Source organism: Siniperca chuatsi, linkage group LG8 (assembly GCF_020085105.1).
Source record: "Siniperca chuatsi isolate FFG_IHB_CAS linkage group LG8, ASM2008510v1, whole genome shotgun sequence".
NCBI lineage: Eukaryota > Metazoa > Chordata > Actinopteri > Centrarchiformes > Sinipercidae > Siniperca > Siniperca chuatsi.
In genome coordinates this window covers 8,901,091-8,917,652 of record NC_058049.1, presented here as the reverse complement: position 1 = coordinate 8,917,652, position 16,562 = coordinate 8,901,091, and the positions used below count along the sequence as shown (strand labels likewise).

The window sequence follows — 16,562 nt, the reverse complement described above, 5'->3', positions numbered from 1 at the left end:
CTGAATAATGGATGTTTGCATTATTCCTCACTGAGACCAGTAGGTGCTGAGTGCTGCAAGCTTTTCAGATTGCCTGACGGACAAAGGAAGAAACTTTGTCCAATAATGTGCTAAGCGCTTGGTGAAGAGTTATAACAGATTAAAGCTTGAAATATGAAGGTATCTTTGTGAAAAATCAAGGCTCTTTGAAGTGGGGTGTAAATGATAGCCTGAATGTGGAGTAAAGTTACAAAATCTGTCCCTAAAACTGCAATCTGATTATGTTGATTTTAATCAAATTAACTGACACTAAGTAAACAGGGATACAGGATGATTATCATTGGACACTCCCATGTGGTTTGGCAGAAGGCTTTATGTGTGTGTGTGCATATGGGAGACAGAGAGAAATGCAGAGAAATGGATATATATGTGTGTGTGTAGGAACACAATGCCAGACTTTTGCTTTCTGATATATCATAATATGTCACCTTTGTCTTCCGATTGAATACAAATGCTTTGTGGGTTTCCAAAATGAAAATCTGCAAGCAAGACACAGAGAAGCAAGGGAGAGGGGAGAAGGAAAGAAAGAAAGAGGAGCAGACTAATAATATGGGAGGGAGGAAGACATGCAGAAAGAAAGACGTACATAAAAATCTACTGATGAGACCATTACACCTTAAACGGGAACAATTAGATTGCAGATTGCCTCTCTTCCTTGACTCTCCTCCTCCTTCCTTTTGCTCGCCTCTCATCTCTTCTCAATTGTCTTTTAGCTCTGCTTGATTTCCACCTTAAATCGCCTCTCTCTCTCTCACCTCCCCCTCTCTCTCATCACCATCTCTCCTCCTCTTTCCTGTCCTGCCACCCAGTGGGATGTGATTAATTGTGAGTGGGTCAGACTGCTGGCACCGAGCTCTTCCAATATCTGACGCTATTCCCACCTCTGCATAAACTCAGTGTTACCCGCCCTCCTCCTCTGTGTGAATCGTCTGCTACTGACTTAATGTGATACCTGCATGGCCGTTTAGGTTTGTTAACACCCCCTCCCCTGTAGCATGGTCTGAGTCAAACTTTTGTTAAAAGTACAAACTCCTGTCAGAGCATTTCAGCAATATAAATATAAAGAATGAGCATTTGAGTTATATGTAATTTTTGAAGATATTTACTTAATACAACTCAACTCACTAAAATTAACAATTTCTGCTCTTATCAAGACAGCAGACAACTGTGTATAGCTGCATAATGATACAATAAGATAATTGATATCACCTCAAACATTACACTACATTAAACACATAATAATGTATATACATAAGACTACATAAGAATGGACGAAAAGTGCAGATAGGAGTTATATTTCTATTTTTGGCTGCTATTGTCTGGTGAAAGCTCAGGTCGGGTTGGGCGATATGACGATATATACACAAGACGATAGAAAGTCAACCATCAAATAAGATTTTGTTGTAACATACATTATGAGGTAGCTATTCTTTTAATTCCTCAGGTTGTATTAGGCAATGGAGGGTGAATGTTGCAAATCAATGAACAAGACGGCATCATGACATTGTTGGATTTAAGGATTTTGCATCAATGTGATGATTGATTTTACACTACATTATCTTTCATAATATAAATACACTTTTGAATTATTCATTTTTGAACATATCAACTCAAGGTATTGTCACAGCAAGGAAAACAAAAGTGTGTGTAGGCATGCGCAGGCCTTTCCGACAGACACTGAATTAATGGGGCACACAGTAGGCTTTAGTTAGCAGTAGTTTTTAGGAAATTAAAATAAAGAAACTGTACATAAATATTTTGGTTTTGGCTTATTTTCAACTTCTAGAAACAATCAATCAACAGAATGGGTAACTCTATCCTGTCTCTGTCATCACTCCCTCCTCTGTCTGATGGCTGTATTTCACTCTGTCTCCACCCTTACTTCCCTCCTTTCCTCTTTATCTTCTCCCCTTCTTTTCTCCCTCTGCCTGACTGTCTCTTCCTTCTTTATCACCTCCATATCCTTTTCCTTCACCTGTTTTCTCTCTACCCCTCTCTCATTTTCATCTTTTTGCCTCCTCCAACCCCTCTGACCCTTTCTCTATGTCCCTCTCCAAACCAACAAACTCTAAAGCACTTTATAAATCCACTCATCATTCCAATGGAAACAGTTAACTGTCACAGTTTCTCTTTATCTCTTTTTCAGGCCCTGCTTCTCTTTCTCTTCTTCTTAGCCCCCCACCCTGTTCTCCCCTGACTACTTTCTCTAAATCCCAAACAAATACGTCTAAAACCACTGTCATTATTTTGAAGACAGTAGTTACCTTACACACTTATCTCAGCCTGTCTCCTTGGCTCTATTTATTCCCTCTCTCTTTTCCTTCCTTCCCATCCTCCCAGCAAATGTTATACAGATATTTCTAAACTTTAAATTCTTATGTTCACTACTGACCCACTCTCTCTTGTTTTCCTGATTTCTGACCCTCCATCTTGTCTTCTGTCTTATTTGCCTTTTCTCTCTCTTTCCCACATTGCCTCATCCCCTCTCTTTCTCTCCCTCTCTCTCAGGTCAGACCCTCTGTCTTTGCCAGGGCGCTGGTTGTTGCCAGGGTGTGATGGCTCTGCTGAGCCCGCTGACTCAAACAGAAGCCAAAAGGCCAGCCAAACCAAAATCACTGAACAGCAGAAAGCTGCACTGCTCTGTTTTCTTCTGACCCCTCCGTACACGCACGCACACACACGCACGCGCGCACGGACAGATAGATACAGGCGTATACACATACAAGAAGATGTGGTCGAACATATAGGGCACAAACATGGACAAATACTGACCAAGACACTTAAAAACAGGCATCCACTTAAAGTGAATTTGCTTTCTCAGAAACATCTACAGTATGCACACACACACACACACACACACACCTACACACACCAGCCTTTGTATTACTAAACTTTAGGTTCAAGCAAGGTTCGTTTCAGGGGCTTCGATCCAGCGCCCACGCGTCGGGGATATAAGACAGATCTGGAGGCAGGACGCGACCACAGAAATGCAATCGTTACTGGGGGCGGCTGAGGCTGGACACACACCAACTGCACTGGGGATATTCTGACATGTAAGGCACGGTTTTCTCTACCCACTTACTCTTGTTTAATTTTGACAGTTCAGTACCAGTGGAGTTGCACAAACAACTACTCTATTTGGCCATACTCTAAGTTCAAATTAGACTTTAGGCAAAAGGAGTGCATGTACACAAAAATACACACACACAAAGCCAGGCTATTTCACCATACTGAAATTACTACTGGGACAAACATCCAGAAATACGCTTTCTGTCTTTTGTATTTGTTCACAATAGCAGAAGACAGATACTTAACAGCATATATATCATTCATTTGGAGCCACACCTTGTTTGTTGTGTTAGAGGATTTGTTTAAACTTTGTTTCTGTTGATAGATGTTCAAGATGTTTGAGATTTTACTCTCTTTGAATGAAAATTAAATGACTGAAATACTGGAAATGTTCTGAAAGTATGACATGGGCTTTACATTAATTTGTGTAATGATAATGAAGATAATTTATGTATGTATTCAAAAGTCTGGTTTAGTCTTTGTATACTAACTTAATAAATCGTAAACCCCTTTTAAACCTACTTAGTCATTTGTGAAAGAGACTTTCCCCTTATAAGAGAGCTGTTGGAAATATCATTAAAAAGTAATGCTAACATTCCGATTCCCATTCCAACCCATCCACTTCTTTTTTAAAGTGTATTTTCAAACTTGCAGCCATGAAGGTTTGGCATCTGGCAAAAAAATAAAGTCTGAGGAGTAAGGGAGACCCGGTGGAAGTGAAGCTGAGAAGTCAACAGCTCAGTGGGTGGAAATACAATTCATGCCTCCATCTTACAAGCTAGATGCATGTTATTCTGTTCTTCTCTCTTGATGTTTAAAGTTATTCTTGTCTCACTGCTTGGTTGAATAATCACTGAATTTCCTTGATTTAACTCCTATTGGTTCAAAGTAGACACTAAATTACCTACAACAGTAGATTTTGTAATCCCACCAAATAAGAGGAAAGGGGTGTGGGCAATGATGAAGGCGAAAAATACAAAAACGACAGGAAGAAGCAGAGAGGAGGAGAATAAGGGTATACAGAGATATAGAAAGTGAAGAAGAGGAGGGGCAAACCATAGAGAAGACATGAGGGAAGGAAGGATGAGAAAAGATGAGAGAGAGGCGGTAGATGGAAAGAGAGAAAAAAGGTATAAAGAGAGAAAAAACAGACCAAAAGACAAGAGGGAAGGCATGTTAGATAGAAGAGAGGAATGAAAAAAGTGTTTGAGTGTGCGTGTGCGTGTGTGTGTGTCTCAGTGTGTGTGTTTGAGAGAGAGAGTTACAGGCGGAGTGAAAGTCACCTTGTGGAGCTACAGTGCACTGAGCAACTGTCTCCCCTTATGAATTATGACAGTCGCTGGTTGGCCAAAACCCCTCTGCTACACACACACACACACACACACACACACACTTCACTCCTCTCTGTCTCTTTTTCTCTTTCTTTTTCTCACTCTCTCCTTCTCTCTCAGTGGCACACCCTCATCCAGAAAGCTGTACTTCATGGAGAAAAGCAATCATAAAATATGCAGCTGTTCCACTGCTTTTTAGAGTGCTTCTTAGACCCCTTGACTCTTTGTGTGTGTGTGTGTTTGTGGGTATGTCATGTAACGGCAGTGTGAGCCCTCTTTTTTCTCTCTTCCCCCTCTAACCATCTTGCCTTTTCTCTCTCCATCTGTCTGTCTTTGTCACACCCTGAGTTTCTGTCTGTCCTGGTCACAGTTTCAGTTTCTGAAAAATTGAATTCAGTTCAGTGGACATTATTTCCATGACATCTGACCTGCTTCTCATTCACTCTCGCTATCTTTCATGCTCAACCCCTCCTTGTTCCCCAAGTAATTTTTCTGTGGTATCAGCAGAAAGGTAGGCTGTCCTGCAGGAGGGAATCCAATAGGGCTACAGACTCAAACGGTGTTCCATCTTTCTTGCTATTAGCAAAGCCTTTGCTTTTCTCTCAGTCTTTCATCTGCAGCACATTTGTTTGTTTGTAAGTAGTCCCATCATGAATCTGCAACATATGTCTGTGCTTTCAGTTTCTACGTAACAGAGTTCTCAAAGATATTTTAATCTATTTAGATTTACAAAGGTGTAAACCAATTACATGTAGCATACTGCATTTCCACTGTACTTCAAACAATCTTCATATCTTTAAACAGGTTATTAAGAAATTGTCTTGTAAGAGGTGCTGTTTGCAACAACGAAAACAGAGTGGTTCCCTGCCAAAATGATTACAGATGATAATTACATACTTTGTGCAAATACATGTTTGGTATTCAACTAAAACTCTTGCCCAGACTACTTTCCAATAAGTGACTAGGTAAGAATTGAGCTTTTGGCTCAAGGACACTTCAATAGGTGCTGAATGCTGATGGACACATATTGGATTTTTCAGGGACTGAATGGGTAAAGATTATCTGATTTCTGATGGTATCAAGCCTGCACATAGATGGAGGCAACAAGTGGCTTCAGAAATCCATAATGGTAATTTACAAACACTGTCATAATGTCACATCCCATATTTGAACATGTCATTCAACAAAAATGCAAGATACTGTAGCTCTGATTAAGCAGTAACGTCTGTGGATATCTGTAGCCGTTGTTATTGTAATTAATTGTTATGCAAATAAGTTATTGCCCTAGGAAACAGTTCATGGTGGATTTCTTAGTTCTTAATACAACTTTGAAAAGAAGCACAATTTGAAAAAGAGAAGGTTCAACATTGAAACATTGTGTAGTGACTTTGCAGTTAAATGTGGGACATACAGTATATTCCCATCACCTTGAGAAATAAACCGCTTTCAGATCTGAAGATTAACGATTCACTGAAAACTCACCCTCTTTACATTTTCTGACTGAGATAGAGACCCTTTTGAAAAATGAAACTGATTAAGTACTTATTATCTATTTTCATTAATCTTCGTTGTCAGCAGAGAAAAAAACTTGAGTCGAAAGATCAGTGAATGAAAACCGCATCTAATTCAACTGGTTGAAAACTGGCCTATGAATAATTATTAATTAATCAGCTTCATATTAGCCTGACATCGCTGCTTTCCACTACCCATGGAGCCCTTAGAAACATACACACATGTGCACACACACAAACACACGCACACACATACAACACACGCTTGTGCGGTGTGTGTGTGTGTGTGTGTGTGTGTGTGGGCTGTGTGTGTGGGGCTGTGTACGTGCGTGCTTCCCGGCCAGAACCATTTGTGAATTTATGATGAGTGTATGCATGCATTTATTAAAACACTCCAGCATGTTTTTCCTCTCTGTGTGTCCCTCTGTGTGTATGTGTGCAAATGGGTGCCCTTTCCTCAGCTCATTGGGATGCAAGACGAGAGCCCGTCGAGTGAGAGCTGTCCAGGCTAGCTTTGGAGTCATTAGCGCGCTCGTTAGTCCAGTTATGTTAAATCTAAATTACCATTCATCATCACACAGGGACCCATCATTTATTCTGATGTGGCCTGGCAGACACATGCGCTAACTGGATTAACTCATTCAAAGACACGCAGACACACTTGCTAAAACACAGTGGAATTCCAAATCAGTCGTTAGCTATGTGGTAAGTGTTTTAAAATAGATTATATATTATTGATTGAGACATTGCAGGGCATTAGCAATGATTGGTTTGCCCTTGTAAATGCAAACCATCTGCAAACTGTGCCCTACTGCAGACAGAATAATAAATTGAGAAGATAAGCTCTACAGTAAGATTTCTGAGTAGGTGTTCAATTGGAGACATAATTGGAATTACATAAATTAGCTTATGGGTTGGTGGCTCAAATCCCCAGACCACAAAGGAAAACTGAATATACTACTGTACTTAATTAAGCTACAAGAAGTTGTAAAAAATGTAATCAAAATAACAATATTCTAACTACATATTTAATATGATAAAAGGAAGTTCTTCCTGCTATTGTGCATTCCTCATTGAGACAAATGAACACAGTAATATATGGAAAGACTTTAGGGTACAGCAGAGGAGGGCTGGCCTGCATTCAATGCTGGCTCTCAGCATTAAATTAGCTCTCACTGAGTAAAAACACACACACACACTGGCACACACAGTCATCGCTACAGGAGGAATGCCTACCATCTGTGCTGACATGATTGCAAAGACGAGGAATTCTCGGGAATCAAACCGACAAAGTGGATCGAGCGGCTCCTCTGCCAAATATAAAGACTGTGTTTATCACATAATTACATTTCCACTTCTGCTGTGTTTATTAGCCTTACACATTTGAGCACATACAGCTCTGACCATGAAAGGCTTTCAAAAAAAGGTGGAATAAGTAGCCGACTGTGGAGTTGTGAAGTTTAACGGTCATGGTACTCATCTCAGTCATGCTTTGAAGTAAAGTCTCCTTCCAGCTTGTGTTTGTGGCAGCATCGCAGCTTTGACCATCAAAACATGAAATGGAAATATTAGTAGGAAAATCTTTGTTTTTGTTTTTTTTATTAATCAGAGCACATTCCTCAGTCAAGCATCAATAGGACGTCCTCTAACAAATCCCCTTAATATGTTTATTAGCTATAAGCTGCCCAGGACATGCAGCTTTGGGCAGGGTCTGACCTTTGTAATGGATACAGAGCAAAGAGTCTCGTATTTGTTGTTTCCAATAATCAGCAGATGATCTCAAGTTCCAAATGACAAAATGTGTTTATAAACTTTAGCAGTGCCAATGTGAAGCCTTCAAAAGCTTGTATTGAGATGAAAGGGGCTGTCAAGTAATTAAGATGAATCTTTTTGTTTAATGTTAACAATGAACACTAAGAGACACTGTCATGCATCAATAACATTCGCCATTAGGAAAATCACTTGTTTAGAATGATTATGCGGCTCTAATTGATTCTGATAGGTGTTTAATGACAAATATGATAAGGCCACCCTGGCTTGCAATCTGTTCATGATTTTAAGTAAAAGAATAATGTGGGTCTGTCTCTGTGTTTGTGGATGACAGAGAAGATTCCAGAGTTTTTTTTATCTTTAAAGGACACTGGTTTTGGCACTTCGGTGTCCCATCACCAAACCAGTGCGGACACCTTTGAAACGACAGCTGTTTTCATATAACGTAATCAATGCTACTAATTCCTGGCAGGGCATCACAGAACACAGAAAGAGGAATATCGAATGAATTGACTCGTCTGGTAAAACAAAGAATAACACTGGCTTTAGCAACTTGATTTGTTGACTTTTTGAAAGGGTCTGTTTGCTATACAAGAGGAGATGTCAGCTTCCATACTGTTTCTGTTTTATTTTAAACATTTATTTTTAGTTTGTCTTTACCGTGACCATGATCTTTTCTTAACCTTAACCAGGTGTTTTAGTTGCCTAAACTTGACCATATATTAACCAAAGTGTATTTGCCATAATTGAGATCTTTCCCTAACATTGACCATACTGTAGCTGCCATGTGCAGATGTTGTAGAATTTAAAATTAAAATGTTAAAAAACAACATCATTCAACGTAATCCTCAGAATTGTCCAATATCATTGTTCTTGTCAGGCGATGGGATCGAAATGATAACTGTTAGTAGTGAAGAAGCTAAAAAGAACACTTTTCTTGTACTAAATTTCAGTTTATGTCTGTGATGGGATGCAAACTTCGGCCTCCTGCATAAAAGTCAAACGCGCTACACGCCCATCCCACACCTCATGCTCACCCTTTTCACCTCTCTACATAAAGGGCACACTAATCCTGCATTGGCACTGAACGTTGGCATACACGTATATTGTGTACTGCAGAATCATCTAATATGAATGTTATTCTAAGAGATACTGGGCTGACCATTCACACCTTTTAGCTGGATCTCCCAGCAGAGCAGAGACCCTGCTAAAGGTCACCCTTGATGCTTGATGTTAAGAGATACTGCATAAGAGTGTTTGTTCATTTCCCCACCCAGTGTGTGGCTTTCAATTACACAATATGGTTTGAAAACACCCACAACAGTAAATGCCAAATGTCTGCTACATTTGTCTTTCAGTGAATCAATATGGTGCATCCACTACAGTGGCTTATGTTTCAAAACAGTAACATTTGAACTCCACAGTGGTATAAAGTCTTTGGTCTTGGCCTGTTCCAAAACTTTATCCCTGCTGTGCATGGTGCACCCTCTGACCACGAGGCAAACAGTTTCTGTATCAAAAAAGCCTCAAATTGCCTGCCTGTTTCTATGCCTCTCAACAAAACTGTAACTTTCTGTTTCTGTTTTCTATCAAAATACAGACACACTGGAGAGCAGGTAGGGTAAAGCATTTTAGTGAAAAAAATGTTAATTCATTATTTTGGTCACAAAAAGTGACTCCTGGCAGGTAATGTTTAGTTAGTACGCAAGCCCTTGTGGACAAGCCAAAAAGTTACTTTCAGAAATTGACTGGCAACTTCCCAGTCTCAGACTCCTAATCTTCAGGCAATGGAAGCTCACCAGAGCATGCTAATTTCCTTCTTTAATTTTTCACCATGGCAGTAGTGGAGTTTATCTTCATTACAGGACAGTGGAAAATGGCTGGACGGATATTAAGGAGGGAGAAGAGATGACCTGCAGCAGAGGTCAAGTTGGACTCAAAACCACACTATGATAACAGTTTATAACAGGTCGTGTACAGGCTTAAATTCAGAGAAACAGTATGTGACTCTATGAATAACTCTTAAACATACTGATGCTCACCTTTCAAGGCTACTATGAAGACAATTATCAAATGCAACTATTTAGCCTTTCTGTTAAGTTTATGTATGCACTAAAGGCAATTACTGTTTCAGATTCAGCTTGTTTATCCATCCACTGGGATGTTTCAATTTACAAACATCGATTTTAGAATCCAGGAGTAAAAATGTTAGTATGAAAATTATTACATAAAAATAATGAATATATTTGAACTGTCAGAATCTACTTATTATAAATGTTTAAAAAAAAGTCTTCTCTAATTACAACATTAAAAACATGAGCAAAAGCTCTTAGCACTTCAGGTAAGTATAACTATTTGCAATCCAATTTAAAACAGATTAGCAATCTAACTTTCAATTAAATAAACTCTGCGTTTTGAGCACATATTTGCATTTCAATCGAGGATGATAAAACTTAAGGACCCAGAAAATCAACACACCAGCGACCCAGTCGGGGACTCCATCCTTACTTTGAGAAACGCTGTTCTGAGTCTATCTGACAGCCCTGGTGGTCTGGAAACAACAAAGGGCCAAATTGAGTCAGTCAGTCAGACATTTGTTCCATCAATAATTAATGCCTCCCTGCTCTCCTCCCTCTGATCCTTTCAATCTATATTCTATCACTGGTCTTTTTTTTTTAACCGCTAACGTCACATCAGTGTTTCTTCCTGCTTTTCTGTCTCCTGTTTCATCTCTTTTTTGCTCTCTGATGTCTTCTACACCTTTGTGTTCTGCATGTACCTCTCTTTCCTCTGTCCTCGCTCTTGTCTCTTTTTCTTACCACAATACAAGGACAAGTTTTCATCTGCATCTTTTTGTCCAATCTGGTCCTATCTTTCGGATTTGTCTGATCTTGTATCTGTTTTATGTATCTGTCTATCTTTCAGGTATCTCTCTCCTTCCCTTTTTCCTATTCCTCCTATCTTCCTCTCCCAACCTTATATCTTTCCTTTTCTCCACCTATATCTTCTGCCTCCCTCTGCCTCTCATCTCTGGATTTCCCTCTTTCCCTTCCTATCTCTTCCTCTGTATCGCCTGGTTTCTCCCCCTCCCTCTCCTCAGGTCCAACAGCAGATTAATAAATGATGTCCCGGAAACTGGCTGCTTTTACAACACTGATACCACACTCCTTCCTTTCTTTCCCTCCCTTCAAATCCCTCCTTCTTCCCTTTTCCATTTTGTGAACACCCCCCACCCCAAATCTGGAAAGAATAGTAACCGCAGTCCTTTTGGGTCTAAATAAATCATAGCCCAGCACTGCCTTGCTTTTCCAACAGTGATCCTCCACTTTCATCCTGGCAGCCATGAAAGAGGGAGTAGAGAGAAGAGGAAGTGAGAGAGAAAGAGACTATCTATGGACATATGAGTAAACGGAGTGGATATCAAAGGAAATGGTGAATGTAAAAGTGTCTTTAGTGATATCCGTCTGTCTTTTTAAACCTCTTTGAGAAGCAAAACTCTTCTGTCAAACGGAAACCTAAAGAAACAACAATTCAAAACAGGTCTATCCTGAACTTAATAGAAATTAGTTCTTTGGACCAGCATCCATGAATCAATGAGAAGACTGACAGCTGATTTATTTCAGTGTGATTAGAATATATTTAATTTTATACATTGCTCAGTGATGCTTTAGGATGTGCAGACAGGATGTGAATGCACTCTATACATCTCAGAGGTGCTACAGGACATTATATCCTCAACACTTCTGTTAATGAAAAATGAAAGTAACAAAATAAATGAAAATGCAGTAATTTAACAATGCATGTGCACCGAAGATAAATGATTGTCATTTAGTCACATTGGCACATACATTTTTTTTGTCAAACATTTTATAAATGTCTCATAATTTTAACATGTTCTCTAATTTAATGGGAAAAAAAACATCCAGAGATGTTATTTTCCCATTATTTCCAGAGAACAATTATAACAAGATTAATGAAAATAACAAACTAAAATCCATTTAGCATTTTCAAAATGATGCCCCAATATTCGGCTTTTGACTCGTCAGCGCTCCTCCTGTTAAACATATTAAGCAGTTGAGATAAAGCCTAGTCTACCAAGAAACAGCAACTAATTAAAAATGACTAGATTAATTATTGTGGAGATTCGTTAGTGGCACACACACAGCACAGTGCTTCTTTCAATTGGCATGACGCACACACGCACACAACATGTATCTATTTGCCTGCCAGCCAACATACAGTCTCTTATACAATACTTATGCAATACTAACTGCATTTTCTAACTAATGTTTACACAGTCACATTGAAATATAGAAAAGTACATTCACACACACATGCAGGCAGACATCTTTTGGAGTGATCGTCATCTTAAAGCTCCATCATGCATTAACTGGTCACTTTTGACCAGTAATGTTGATGGAAAGAACATGCAAGAATGACACACAGGCGCTTACACACTTTTATACTTGTGAGGACCCGCATTGATGTAATACATTTCCTAGCCCTAACCTAACCCCCATCACAACTACATGCTTAAACCCAGATGTTATCCTATCTAGGGCTTAAACTAACAATTATTTTCATTATGAATTTACTTGCTGTGTATTCTTTGAATTAGCTGAATTATCGTCTATAAAATGAAAATACTTAAATCTACCAATTATGATGTCCGAGACACCAAGGTGATAGCTTCAAATTGCTTGTTTAGTTTGACTAACAGGCAAAACCTCAAAGATATTCAATTCACAATGATATGAAACAGAAAAGCAGCAAATCCTCTGGCTGGAACCAGCGAATGTTCGGCATTACTGCTTGATAAGAGACCTAACTATTGATCGACAAATGGATCAATCAAGTAATCGTTTCAACATTAACCTGCAAACAGCCTTTTGAAGGAGTGACAGACGACACATTTGAAAAATGTTCTAAAAGCAAACTGGTCCTCACAATGATAGAAGTACAAGACCACAAACACACACACAGAAGGAGACACACCTACCTGATGTTGCAGTCACATGAACTCCAATCACTGTTATCTCTATCACCCCATTTTGCACTACGGTCACGAAATCAACCCCAGGAACTGAACAGATGGGGCTGTGCCTGTGTTTATGTGTGTGTGGGTGTGTGTGTGTATGTGTGTATCCATATGCGAGAATACGCATACATCTGTGTGTGTGTATGTGTGTTAAGATGCTTGAAATGAAGATCAGTCCAGCGGCAGAATTGCTTACTGTCATTCATGCCCTTTGCACATGTGCACAAACACTTGCACACACACATACACACACACACACACACCTGCCTTTATTAAAATGTCACATTCAGTGAATATACTGTGTGCTGTCATGCTGTCTGCTGTGAATGGGAACGGCTGCGTATTTACAGTGAATTGTAAATCCTGCCAAGTACTCAGCTGTCAGAGTCTTATGAATTGCTAATATGTTGTATCTCGCACTGCCGATCCCCCTCTATCTGCCCCCTATCACTTCAATTGTGCGCTGAGCAAAAAGTGAGGCCATGGAATCAAAAAAGCTAACTTTACTAAAAAGGAATTAAAATGTAGAAAGGGAGTCACAACAGATTGAATGAAAGGTGGTTAAATAAAGAAATTTCAAAAGCATTTCAAATAAACCCAAACTAAGACATTAATAAAATGCTTTCTTTTCTTCACAGCTTTTAAAATTTAAACATATACATTTATTCTATTACTTGTAAGAGCTGTGAGTACATTTCATTTTGGACTGAATGTCCACAGTGTAAGCTGCCATATATTGAACCATTTTCCACTCTATCCTCTATACTCTCTTTAATCATTCATGTGAACACATTAGGCAGCCCCAGACTGCACCAAGAACAATCACACCTACAACAGCAGGGTACTCATCAAGATGTGCCTGATACTGTTGGGAATCTCACTGAGCTTTTACATTACATAATTATGATACAAATACTTTTCACCTCAGCCTTGATCCCGTCATTTTTTTTAAAATTACGAGTGATTTCAAGAAAAATAAAATTGTACTTTGTGTAAAGTAACCAAAATCAATGGTTTCAATATAAAATTAATTAGGAATTAGTTACCCAATTGATTTTGACAGAGTTTTCATAAACTGCAGCTCTGGTTTGTATCATGTCCTTAGCACAGATTTTATGCATTTTGCATGATGGTCTCTGGTTTTAATAGTCTGTCTGTTTAATAGTCTGTCTCCCACAATGTTGCTTGGTACAGTAGATCTTTATGTGATAATAAGACAGATGTGGCCAATTAGAGTTCTATTTTTCATTTGGGCTGCCTAAAAATCTCGATTATTGTGTTCAAAACCATGAAAATCAACAACTTTCTGTTACTGTTCAAATGTCAACTTCAACACTGTATTATTAGTATTATGAGTCTTGTGGGTCTCTCATGGACCTCAACCATGTCCACTTGTAATAATCAACTAGCATTTAGCTCTGCAGTATGTAACCAGGGACAGACAGACTAGAGGTTGGGACAGTGCTGTCAGCCTTCTCTTTTTTTCTGCTCTCGTTCTTTCCAATCATCTTGTCCTCTCCTGTGCTGTCTCGCCATCTTCTACTGCCTGTCTTTCTTTGTCTGTGTGCTTCTCTCTATTGCTCTTTGTCCCTGCCTTACTTGCTATACAGTTTTACCCTCTAATAAAGATATTCAGCCACAATACCACTAACCTTTCCCCCTCTCAGCGCCATACAGCAGAAAAATGAATGCATTGGCAACAACCCTGCAGACAAATGAACCAATGCTGGTGCCAACCAAAGAAATGATTCCTATTTGTTAACTTTTTCAGCTCGCTTTTTCATAAAATTAAGACATGACACTGTAACCTTTATATATTTTAGCACAAAAAAGGGGAAAATTGCTTCAGATGCACAACACACAATGAAGCACAGCATCTGCTTCTGTGCGATGGCAAATGCACACCATAGACACATACACACACATATTTGTGTACAATAATGCACGATGCACACAAACACACACAAGTGTGAAGAAAGTAGACACCTTTCCCAACACAACCTAGCATTGCACAGTTGCCAGTCACACCTCTGAGCATAGTAACAAATGAGCCGCTCTAAAAATGTGGACAGATCAGACACACAAACTTGTGCACGCTCTCTCTCTCTCTCTCTCTCTCTCTCACACACACACACACACACACACCCCCCACAGGCTCAATCACATACACAGCTGGAAGCAAACACGCAATAACATCAACATATTTCCATATGCAGAGGGAATCATCCACATGCACTAAAACACATGGTGCAGAGAAAGCGCAGGTGGCAGTTACACTGTTTTCCTCACTCTTGGTGTTCATGTGTGTATCGATGTATTGTAAGTCAAGGACAACACATTTGCAGATGAATGAACAGGTATGCTACACTTCATCTTTACACGTAATACACACAAGAACTACGACGTGCATCTCAGCTCACACACACATACACAGGGATATTGCAAAAGATAATTCACACACAGAAAATGTAAAGAAACTACATTTTCTAAACAGAAAGCATCTTTAAGTTAAAGCTTTTCCTACATTGAAGATGTACAGCAGATAAAAAGTAGAGGGAGGAAAGAACGAGGGATGACATGCAAGCAAGAGAGGAGAGGAAGATTTTGAATTTTTACATGAAAAGAAAAACAAGCATAAAAGGATAAAGAAACTGAATAAGACAGAAAACAAAGCTGATACCGAGAAAAGGGGAGCACAGGACAGGTCCCTGCTTCACAGACAACACATGAGAAAGGGGAGAGAGGAGAAGAGACCAGGAGAGGAGGAGGAGGAGGATGAGGAGAGAGATGGAGGAGCCAGAGTGAGAGGACCGGGGTTTTTCTTTACTTACAGAATCTCCAGATCGCGCAGCGCTCGGAAAGCTCCATCTTCGATGCAGCTGATGTGGTTGCTGTCCAGTTGCCTACACCGAGCACAAAACACACACACACACACAGACAAACACACACACAGATGAGAGAGGGAGATAGGAAAGAGTCAGGCGCAAGTATGCAAGTATCCTCTCAGCTGGGGGAGGGACTAACAAAAAACAGGTTCCGTGAATGAGTTTGTGTGCATGTTGGGGTGTGTGTGAGGTGATACCCCAGTAAGTGGTCTTAAGGTAGCAGGTAGAAGACGCCGGCGTTAACTCTCTCTCCCAGACACACACACACACTCTAGGGATACCCAGTCCAGATGATAGCAAACAAGCTAAGGTTAAGTCTCTCACCTCGGTGCTGATATGGCCAGCACTGAGGAGAGGAGGAGAGGAAAAGGAGAGCGCGAGAGAGGAAACTAGTGCGCTGGAGTGGCCTGTCTGGCGTCAGCCTATCACCTCCCTCCCCTGCTGCATGCCCAGCGCACACTGGCCACCGGGAGAGAGAGGGATGAGAGAGGTAGACACAGTGAAGAAGAGAGCGAGCGAGCCATAGCTACTAAAGCCCACCCTGCTTGTCTGTTCTGTAAATATTAATTGCATTTTCTCCTCTTCCATCCTCCTCCCCCTCCTCCTCCTCTCCCCTCCTCCCCATGTCCTCTTTTATTCTTTTTTTCCCCTCTCTCTGTAGTGAAAGAGGGAGTAATTTCATTACATTAGGCCAACCAATCCATTAAGGGCCTTTTACCGGCTCTGTCACTGAAACAATTTCATTAAAAGGAAAGCCTCCGTAAATCAACCTACAGTCACGACTCTGCCTCTCTTTCCCATTCTCCTTCCTCTCACTCTCTACCTCCCTACTCTTCTTCTCTCTCCCTCTCTCACCCACCCCCTCCTCCCTGGCTCGCTCGACGCCTCGTTCACCGGACTCCCAGATGCACCCTGTACC

General features: G+C 40.1%; 1 protein-coding gene across 4 annotated transcripts in view; it reads right to left on the bottom strand.

Annotated features, from left to right (window-relative positions):
• Nucleotides 1–16,562, bottom strand: part of slit3 (slit homolog 3 (Drosophila)) — a 252,796-nt gene that overhangs the window by 87,537 nt on the left and 148,697 nt on the right. Inside the window, exons 1-2 of one of the 4 annotated variants that reach the window (XM_044204614.1) lie at nt 15,968–16,127; nt 15,590–15,661 (exon numbers count right to left, since the gene is read on the bottom strand). The exons of 1 other annotated variant lie outside the window; for it this stretch is intronic. Coding sequence is in view for 1 of the 3 variants with exons in the window: in XM_044204611.1 (XP_044060546.1) it covers nt 15,590–15,661 (72 nt within the window). In the remaining 2 variants the exon portion in view is untranslated. Of the gene's footprint in view, nt 1–15,589; nt 15,662–15,840; nt 16,128–16,562 lie in introns of those variants that run through there. 2 more of the 4 variants (XM_044204613.1, XM_044204611.1) reach the window with 2 other exon arrangements.